The sequence below is a fragment of the Microtus pennsylvanicus genome, chromosome X (assembly GCF_037038515.1).
Source record: "Microtus pennsylvanicus isolate mMicPen1 chromosome X, mMicPen1.hap1, whole genome shotgun sequence".
In the NCBI taxonomy this organism is placed as follows: Eukaryota; Metazoa; Chordata; class Mammalia; order Rodentia; family Cricetidae; genus Microtus; species Microtus pennsylvanicus.
This window is the reverse complement of record NC_134601.1, coordinates 118,019,858-118,030,195: the sequence shown is the minus strand read 5'-3', so window position 1 is coordinate 118,030,195 and position 10,338 is coordinate 118,019,858. Positions and strand designations below refer to the sequence as shown.

General features: G+C 47.8%; 1 protein-coding gene across 2 annotated transcripts in view; it reads left to right on the top strand.

Moving 5' to 3' along the window:
* Nucleotides 1–435: 435 nt before the first annotated feature.
* Nucleotides 436–10,338, top strand: part of Nhs (NHS actin remodeling regulator) — a 346,298-nt gene continuing 336,395 nt past the window's right edge. For both annotated transcript variants that reach the window (XM_075957465.1, XM_075957464.1), the window contains exon 1: nucleotides 436–1,575. In XM_075957465.1, the coding sequence (XP_075813580.1) occupies nucleotides 1,023–1,575 (553 nt within the window). In that variant the 5' untranslated portion in view covers nucleotides 436–1,022. The remainder of the gene's footprint in view (nucleotides 1,576–10,338) is intronic.

Sequence of the window (10,338 nt, the reverse complement as noted above, 5' to 3'; positions counted from 1 at the left end):
CTTTAAGGAGCAGCCCTGTTTCCCCCTCTAAGAACCAAAAGACTTGACAGAGCTGGAATTCTACGGAGCGACTTGCTCCAACACGAATCCACAGCATCCCCAATACTTTCCTTCCTCTGAACTGGCTACCAGCACCCACACTCTTAACTTGAGAACTCCCAACCCCCACCTCCCAGACAGTCTCAATTCTAACCTCTGTGAAGTGTGTGAGAAAGTGTCTGGGTGCAGGACCGCACCAGGAGCGGTCCGGCCACCAGTGACTCCCAGCGGCCGCACAGGGCGCTGCGCCCCACTCCGCCCTGGCCTCCCCCGCCCGGCGTCCGCCCCACCGCCCCCGCGCCGCCTCCTGAGCCAGGGCTGGAGGCGGATTCCTCTGTCCGGGTTTTCAGAGCGCCTTTCCGAAACCTCCTCCCCGCCCAGAAAGAGAGAGAGATCCCAGGCGCAATCGCTCCCCGGAGCGGCCGAGGGGCGCGCGGGAGAGGCCTGCGCCGGGGTACTTTCAAACTGAGGCGCGCGCACACACTCACACCCACCCACCCACCCATCCACACACGCGGACACACACACATACATACACACGCGGACACACACACACGCGGACACACACACACGCGGACACACACACACACACACACACACACGCACGCACGCCCATTTATATAGGCGGCGGCAGTGGCCAGGGCGGCGGCAACGGGCTCAGGAACGATGGAGCTGAGCCAGCTGACCCCGGTTGGAAGCAAGTGAGGAGGACCCAAGCACACCCCAAGATTTCTCTGCCCAGCGCTTGTCATCGTTCCTAGACAGCCGTGCACCCGGAGGAGGACAGGTCGGACTAAGCTGTGAAGGAGAGGGTGGGGAAGAGGAGGAGGCCAGGTGAGCAGAGGAGCCCTTGGCGTGTCTGGACAGCCCGGTTCCTTCCTTGCCGGACTCCTGCCCTCTTCTTGCTCAGGTGGGCGCGCCAGGTCCCTAGCTTAGAAGGGACACTCAGAGGAGAACGGAAAGTCGCGGCCCGGCTGTGCGGGATGCCTTTCGCCAAGCGGATCGTGGAGCCGCAGTGGCTTTGCCGGCAGCGGCGCCCGGCTCTCGGCCCAGATGAGGACACGAGTGGAGGTAGCGTTGAGCCGCCGCCCCTGCAGCCGCCTGGCCGGCGGGAAGAGACCGAGGCACCGGGGCCAGAGGAGCCTCCCCGTGTGCCCCCTGCGCCTCTCCCACTGCCACCACCTCCGCCGTCTTTGCCGGCGCTGGCCGAGCAGGCTCAGCAGCCACCGGACGAGACGCGCGAGGCCGGGGAGGAGAGCGTGGCTGGGGTCCCGGAGGCAGCATCGGCCCCAGGCGAGGCGTCCACGGCTGCAGCCGAGGCTATGCTGCTCATGCTAGATCTGTGCGCCGTCAGCAACGCTGCGCTGGCCAGGGTCCTCCGGCAGCTCTCAGACGTGGCCCGGCACGCGTGCAGCCTCTTCCAGGAGCTCGAGAGCGACATCCAGCTTACTCACCGCCGCGTCTGGGCGCTTCAGGGCAAGCTCGGCAGCGTGCAGCGCGTCCTCAGCACGTTGGACCCCAAGCAGGAGGCAGTGCGTGAGTACCAGCGCCTTCTATCCTCCAGGGTACTAGGCTCCAGCGCCGCACCCTCTTGCAGTCCCCACTTGCCTCGCCACAATCTCAGCCCTGAGGCGCGGTGCCTGCTGTAACTTGCACCTTACTCTTGCCTTCTTTCCCCTCTTCCGCTCTGAGATCTACCCCAGTCAACCCGGGTTGAGTAGGTAGGGTGGCCCCTGGCCCATGCAGGGATACAGGCACGGAGAGTAGAAAGTTAAAAGGACGGCCTCTCAACTCATAGACATTCGTGGTCTTGAGAACAGGCAGGAAGCAAGCATTTAGGAGGCAGACAAGAGGTAGAGAGAGTCTGTCATTTACCACTGGGACATATATGCCTTTCATGTCCTTGGGAAGAGGGAGGGGTGCAACTCCTGTAGCTTCTAGGAGCCAGCCACTGGGTTACATCATTGGGGGCTTCAGTAGTGGGTGTCCTTTTAAGATGTCTGTGGGAGACAAGCTGCTTTGTCACACTTTTGTGACCTCGGGTGCCCGGGACTCATGCCTTTGGAAGGTGTGTGACCTAGTCCAGCATCACTGGCTGACTGCCTAGAATAAACTCCAAGGTGCTCTAGTAAGAACCCTGGAATCAGCAAAGGCCTTAGTGAGGGACTGGAGGGGAGGAATGCCTGGGGGTGGGAAAGAGCTCTCTGACCGTCTTTTCTGTCCTGAGTAACCTAGGGCTCTTAACGAATGCCTCTTTGGAGTATCTGTCTTCGGAGCACGCTGCAGGCTCTTCTTCCTCTGCCTTAGTTCCTTGTCGCACAAATCTAGACTTAGGTGTGAACCAGTCCAGCCAGGCAGGTTGCAGTGAGAGGGTGAGGAAGGAGATCTAGAAGACCCCTGGGCATCTTCCCTGCACATTGCCTTCACTCTTGCAACACTGCAAACGTCCTAGAAAGTAGTCTCTGTTAACTACTCTAAGGGCCATTCACTTCTCTCCTACTGGTGCACTGTATCCCAAACCTGGCAGCTACAGAATCATTTAGAAAACGACCCAGGCGGTGGACAAGAGTGTTGGATTGGCACGTGGGTCCTTTGGTTCCTGGTTCAGTTGAGATGCTCTGGGGGAAGGTGATGTCAGCGGTTATGACTTACGTAAGAAGCCTTTTCTGTTGCTGCAGTGGCTGCTCTGGTGTGAGGTGGTCACTGAGTTCTGTGCCAGGCAGAGGAGCTTCAGCAGTGTACTTTCCAGGAGGACTTCCGTGCACCTCTGTTGGGCAGCCTAGCCCAGCCTCTTGGCCGGGTCTGCTGGCCTAGCCATTCCTTTCCCTCACCCCTTCCTCCCTGGAAGAACCCTTTGAACCCCGCCCCAGGAATTCACTGCTTTTCTGCAATAACAATAATAATAAGCGTAATGAATAAATGATGTGCCCGATCAGCTTTCGCAGCTATAAAAGACCTGGAGTTGGGTTAATGACTAGTTGTTTAAAAGGGCAATTCCGGGGATGAGTTCTGGAAAGAATTAGGATTGCCCTAGGCCAAGTCGTATTTTACTTTTGGGACTGGAAATGAGCACTTTAATCCTGCCTCCTTTTTTACCCCAAACCACCCAGCAGGGACAGTCCCTTCACTTTCAACAGCGCTGATATTTGGGTAGTGCGGTTAGGGGGAAGTGGTGACTTCACTTCAAAAGAACTGGAGGGAAGTTCTGCAGACAGTTGAATGGTGCATTCATTTTCCACGTGCACGTGTGGCACAAACATAGCTCTTAAACACAATTCACACTGCCAAAGTAGCACTCCTCACTTGCCTTTCTATTAGCGGCACAAGGTAGGCAGTTATGGACCTAGGATCTAATAGTCCCTTCAAGCCATTTTCACTATCAGAGTATAAACGAATGGAAAATGGAGTTAGGGGTCATTAGTGTATTGATGTTCATGTATACTTATACATGAATAAATAAAGATGGCCTAATCTAATACGCAGGGAAGGTCTTAAAATTAATCATTTAAAATACTTTCTTCTAAAATGTTTTATTAACTATTACTACTATTATTATTGTGTGTGTACATGATGTGGGGTGGGGTGGGGCACGTGGAGATCAGAGGGCTCCTTTGTGGACTCAGTTCTCTTCCTCCACTGTGTACATTCCAGGGACAGAACGCTGGTCACCCAGGCTTACTTGATGGAGCCATCTCACTGGCCTGCCTCTTCAGGGTTTTTTTCCCCCTAAAATGTTTTCTTAATACTTGGTGTCCTGTTTTCTCTCTTCTCTTATCCCTTTCAATGTAAGATGGGACTGTTCTTGTCATAACCTCTGGGAGTAAATGTACAACATTTTGCATCTTAATTTGACTTTCCCAAACTTCAGAGCCTGAGGCAGGGATTTCTGTGCAAGTAGTTTGAGAGGGAGTCCACGGAAGCACATGAACAGGGTGGGGAAGTGAAGCAGGAGGGGTAGAAGCTGAAGCTTGTTGTGAGGGGTTATTACTGCAGACACTTTGGATTCAGCCTCGCCTGAGCCCCTTAACTGGTGTGCCATGGCAGATGTGCTTCACTAGGAGGAGGGGGGGAGGGGTGAAGAGGCTGGAATGGTTCTGCGCCGATTCTCCCTGGGTAGATGACGTCCAGGGCCAGTTCCATATATGATTCGAGCATGTTCCTGGGGATCGGATAGCTACGAAAAGCCTGTGGTCGTACACATGTGTGTCTGCAGGGGTTCTCTTGGGAAGGCAGAAGGGCTGATCAGAACCCCGGTGGTATCAACTATGTTGTATACCCCCTTTATGGTTACTCCAGCCTGAAGGTATTTCAAAGGGAAAAGGTTTCTTAATTTTGTCTGTGCCTCTATACCCCCATTTTTGTTTTCCCTCCTAGATCGCACACTTTTCTTGCTGCTCTACCCTCAGGGCTGCTTCCTGTTGCCCTGACTCATGGTAGGGGACTTTCGGTGACTGGCCTGATCTGATATACACTTCTGTGAAGTCACTTTTGAGGCAAGTTTGGACTGGTAAGGTAGTTACTATCTAGTCAACTAGTACTGGGGACTAGAAATAAGGAGAAAGTGGTCAGATTCTGAACTAACTCATTTTGGAAATATAATTGATAGGACTTACTGAATAGATTAGGTACAGGTTATGAGAAAAAGTAATTCAGATGTCAGACGCGTAGCTTCCTTTGCTTCAGTAATTCAAAGCAGGCGATGACATTTACAGAAATACAGAAGGCTACTGGGAAGGTGGACATTTTCATCTGAAGGGAATACAATCCATAGCTTTCTGTTTGAGCCCTGTTAAGTTTGAGATGAGGGGTTAGATGTGTGAGGGGAAAGCCTAAGAGAGAGAAGCCCAAACTGGAGATGAAGATGCGAGACAGGATGATGAAGATGCGAGACGGGAAGATGAAGATGTGAGACGGGAAGATGAAGATGCGAGACGGGAAGATGAAGATGTGAGACGGGAAGATGAAGATGTGAGACGGGAAGATGAAGATGCGAGACGGGAAGATGAAGATGCGAGACGGGAAGATGAAGATGCGAGACGGGAAGATGATGAAGAAGGCCGTGTGACACCTCCGATCTAGGGACAGCAGAGACAGGAAAGGAGCATGGTACTTGCAGAAAGGTACCAATTGTTAAGCATGCTTGAATTTCCCAGAAGGGAGGAAACTGGTGCTGATGCCCAGAGGAGCCTGACTTTGAGTTTCATAGGAGAAGAGAAAGAATGAAAAAGAACATTCAGCAGTCTAGGAGAGTTGGATGTTGTGCTTCACATCAGTAACTTGCAGCCATCCTGGACTAGACAAACACACACACACACACACACACACACACACACACACAGAGAGAGAGAGAGAGAGAGAGAGAGAGAGAGAGAGAGAGAGAGAGAGAGAGATCCTGCTTCATAAAACAAACTAAACATCACTAGTGCTACATGTAAGTCAGTGGTAGAGCTCGTTTAGCATGTGCAAAACCCTGGGTTGGATCCCAGTGCTGAGAGATAAAAATCTAGAATGACGAACAGGACAGTGTGATACGGTGGAAGCCAAAAGGAGGTGTGGGGGGCAGAGTACATGCTTCGCATATGTGGAGGAGTGGGGTAGAGAAAGAAGAGGATGGGTCGAAGAGAAAATGGCAGTGACTGGTGACTCTTGTAAAGAGTTTTGCTTTGAAGGGAACTAGAGAACTGGAGTAGAAGTTACATGAACACACAGTATGGACGGGAAACTTCTTTAGGTATCAGCATGTTGCACGTGCTTGGTTTCCAAAAAGAGGGGGAAATTGGTACCAGGAAAGAGATCTGGACAGTTATAAAGTCCTTGAGAAGCCAAGGTGAGGTAAGATGAAAATACATCTGGAGGGGAAGTGACAGATCTAGGCCGAAAGGCAGGTGAGGTGAGCCGGTGGACTGACAGCAGTGGAGGTGGGGCCAGGTGTTTCCCCTTGCCATTTAAAAAATGACATCTATTTTCTCCATGAAGTAAGTGATGAGATCATCAGCTGAGAGGGTGTTGGCAATGTGAGGAGAGGAGTCAAGGTGTGAATAGGCTGTCCCAGGGGAGCGTGGATGCAGTAAGGAAGTGTAGTGGGATTATCCAGCTGCACGGAGAGACTTCTGAGATTTATGGCCATAAACTTGAAGCAAGTCCAGCTTTTCAGTCGCTAACACCCGAGGCTTTGGAATTATTTCACGGTACTCAATGCCAAACTATGCATCCTTAGACATTTCGTGTGGTTGGCCTTTTGGATACTGCTAATTACATTTAGTTACTGAACTTTTTTTTTAGTGAAATTTGCATTAAGCCTGACATTCCTATGTTTTGTTATGCCGATTCTATGTGCTTGTGTTGGTGAATTTTCACAAAACAGATAACTCAAGGGGAAACTCCTCAGATTAAGAGACAACACATTGTTGTGTCCTCTACCAGTCACTCCACCTCCTTAGGGTCGGCATGCCCCTGACTTTCTCTTCCAATAACTAGATTTATATAAAACTTTCGGACTTCAAGTAAGTACTTGCGCACTTCAAGTAAGTTCTTGCGCACTTCACGTAAGTGCTTGCACACTTCTAAGTGTCTACATTATTGATTCAACATTACACTGGTAAGGATCTTCCATGTTGTGTATGCATAATGATTGTTCATTGTCTTTGCTGCATGAAGTTGTGGGTATCTACCATAGTTTGCTGATCCATTCTCTTGATGATAGACATTTGTTTCTATTTTTAACTCTACAGTCCTGAATGCTTTTTGCTACATGCCTTCTGTATTTGTAGTTCAAAAACTCCCATATATCCTAGGCTGGCCTGGAACTCGATATGGAGCTAAGGATGATCTGGAATTCCTGATTCTTTCCTGCTCTACCTCTGGAGTGTTAGGATTAAAGCTAGCATACCTGGCTTTGGGCAGTGCAGAGGGTCAACCCTAGGGCTTAGTTCATACTAGGCAAGTACTCTACCAACTAAGCTACCTCCAGCCCCTCTCCGTGTCTTTTCGTGAGCATATTTATATCCAACTGACTGGTATGCATCTAAAAGTGGGATTACTGGGTCAAAGGGGATAGGTACGTTTGGCTTTAATATATGCCACCTGACTGTTTTCTATCTGTGTGCATTGCTTTATGGTCCCAGGAGTTCCCCTTGCTCTACATCTTCACCAGGACTGGAATCTTTTAAGTAACAGTTACTCTGGCAATAAATGTAATAAAACCATAGTAATTCTAAGCTGCATTTTGGATAGCTTTTTTTCTGTATTAATTCTTTTTTAATTAATTAATTTATTTATTAAAGATTTCTGTCTCTTCCCCGCCACCGCCTCCCATTTCCCTCCCCCTCCCCCATGGATGGAGGTGGGTGGTCCTTGGACTTCCCACAGGGCAGGGAACCCTGATTGCTCTTTGGATAGCTTTTGGACTGACCCTTAGAGTCAGTGAGAATTTTAAACAGAGTTCGAATTTTCTCTTGCTACTTCTCCCTATTTTCCTTTTACTCCATGTCTTCATTCGGGTTTCTATTGCTGAGATGACCCTGACCCAAAAGCAAGTTGGGGAGGAAAGGGTTATTTGGCTTACACTTCAGCATTGCTGTTCATCACCGAAGGAAGTCAAGACAGGAACTGAGACAGGGCAGGATTCTGGAGGCGGGAGCTGGTACAGAGGCCATGGAAGGGTGCTGCTTACTGGCTTACTCCTTACGGCTTACACATCCTGCTTTCTTATAGAACCCAGCATCACCATCCTGGTGATGAACTCAACCACAGTGGACTAGGCCCTCCCCATCAATCACTAATTAGGAAAATGTCTTACAGCCAGATCTTATGTAGGCATTTTCTCAATTGAGGTTGTCTCCTTTCAGATAACTCTAGTTTGTGTCGAGTTGACCTAAGACCAGCCAGCATATTCCATTAAAAAAAAAAACAATTGGGAGCTGGAGAGATGGCTCAGAGGTTAAGAGCATTGCCTGCTCTTCCAAAGGTCCTGAGTTCAATTCCCAGCAACCACATGGTGGCTCACAACCCTCTGTAATGGGGTCTGGTGCCGTCTTCTGGATTGCAGGCATACACACAGACAGAGTATTGTATACATAATAAATAAATATTTAAAAAAAAACAATCATGGGACAAGGCTGAAAAGTGGGTATGGTGCTTACATGCAAACCTGAGTATTTGAAATCAGTCCCCAGAACCCATGTAAAATGCTGGATGTATTGGCACATGCTTATAAGCTTAGCACTGGGGAAGCAGAGACAGGAGAACGCCCGAGGCTCTCTTATCAACTAGTCTACCTTCCTATGTGAGTTTCAGGCCTATGAGAAAAACTGTCTCAAAAGAACAAAACAGGGGAATGGTTCTTGAGGAACCATGCCAGAGGTTGACTTCTGGCCTCCATACACTTGATTACACTTGTGCACACACACAAATGTACACAAACATGCATACACACAGAAGCACACATAAAATCATGAAATTCGAGGTTTTGTGTGCCATTCTACTGAAACAGGATAACAAGGGTGTGATGGCACAAAAGAACAATTACAAAATTTCTTCAACATAATTTTATATCTTAATAATAAACCAAAATAAAATTAACGAAGTCGACATGGGTTTTCAATGTAAGAACTTCATTATAGGTTTGAAATTTGTTGAAACAGCATTTCAAATAGTACTCTGACTGGACACAGCATGGTGTGACCCAGAGGGCAGGGATCCCGTGTAGCTCATCTTTATGAGTGACTAAGACAGATATAGGCAATTTCTGTTTCTCATGTAATGCCCATCTCTCAGCCATTACTGAGTATGAGAAAGAGGGTCTACGGTTACTAAGAAAATTATCTGTGAATATAGTCATCCCTATTCTGAAAAAATATTTTTTAAGTGTTTAAGGTCCTCAAAATGAAATAGGCCAAGCGTAAATGTAACTTGGCAGATATGGTGGTGGTGCGTGCCTGTAATCCAGCTTACAGGATGTCAAGGCTGGAAGATTTGATTTTTAGGTGAGTTTGGACTGTGTGGTCGGTCTCAGATTCTCTCTCACACACACATACAGAATTATTCTTAATTTAATAAGAATCACAGAATTTGGGGGTCTTAAGTTTGCCATATGTTTCCGGCGCAGAATGTGAAGAGACCTATTTCTTCTATTTCTATCAGTAATCAGGAATGAAGTGGCCTTTGTTTTAACCAGCATACTATGCTGCTGGTTAACTATTGCTATTGTGCCCCCCCGCCCGCAAATTGCCTTGTTTAACGTGGTAGATTTTAAATTTGAGATTTCCTCGGTTCTGTGTATAGTTGATATTTTGAACTTAAATGTTGTGAGACTCTTCCGTTGTCTTTGTTAAACTGAATCTTGCTTGCTTTGCTCTTTCATTTCCAATCAGTGGTGATGGTTTCATGTCTTGATTTAACGTGTCAGATGGTGCCCCCGGCATTTTGTTCTTTGCAGCTACTGTAAACATGATTCTATGACATCACCCACATCTCGGATAAAATTATTGTTCGGATGGACTCAAGACCAGAGCTCCTAGCAACATCCTTCTAAGTTGACATCTATTAATCAACATTCCTTGGATGCCATTGTTGCAGAAGCCACAAATGTACCCCCCCACACCTCCCCATCCTAACCACATTTCTCCACCTTGCCCACGAGATCTATCATCATGAGCAACTGTCAAATGGTTTGCTGAAATCAAGATATCACATGTTTGTAGCACTCCTTTGATCTCCTGGTCTAATAGCCCTATTCGAAAGGAAAATAAGGTTAATATGGCTCAAACTGGAGCTATTAATAGCAATTAGATGAGCCATTTTTATCTTCTTGTATATAATAGGTAAAAAGCTTATTTTGACAAAGCAGCATTGTCGTTTTGGCTATGGAATAGCAGTATTGTAGCACTGCAAGGGGACTCTTTGGAACCTACAGCCTATTTCTCGTGCTCAAGAGTGCCTTGTTTGTGACAAGCAGAGAATTATAGTTTTGTCTCTTTCTTTCTTTCTTTCTTTCTTTCTTTCTTTCTTTCTTTCTTTCTTGTAGGGTACTCAATGATGACCTTATGTCCATGTTCTTTGTTCTATAAAAAAATATTTAGAATTTAGGACCTTTGGAGCTTCCTTAAACTTGGTTTGAGGAAGGTTGGGTACTATCTTGTGAGCCAGGAAAGTGGGAGCATTTGTGGTGAGGAGTATGGATTCTGAAATTGGACTGTGTGGGTTCTGATACCATCTTCACCCTTTCAACATTGTAGTGCTTTTGGCAGCATGTTGCATATCTTCTTTTCTTCATCTGCCATGGAGTGGAAATACCACCAT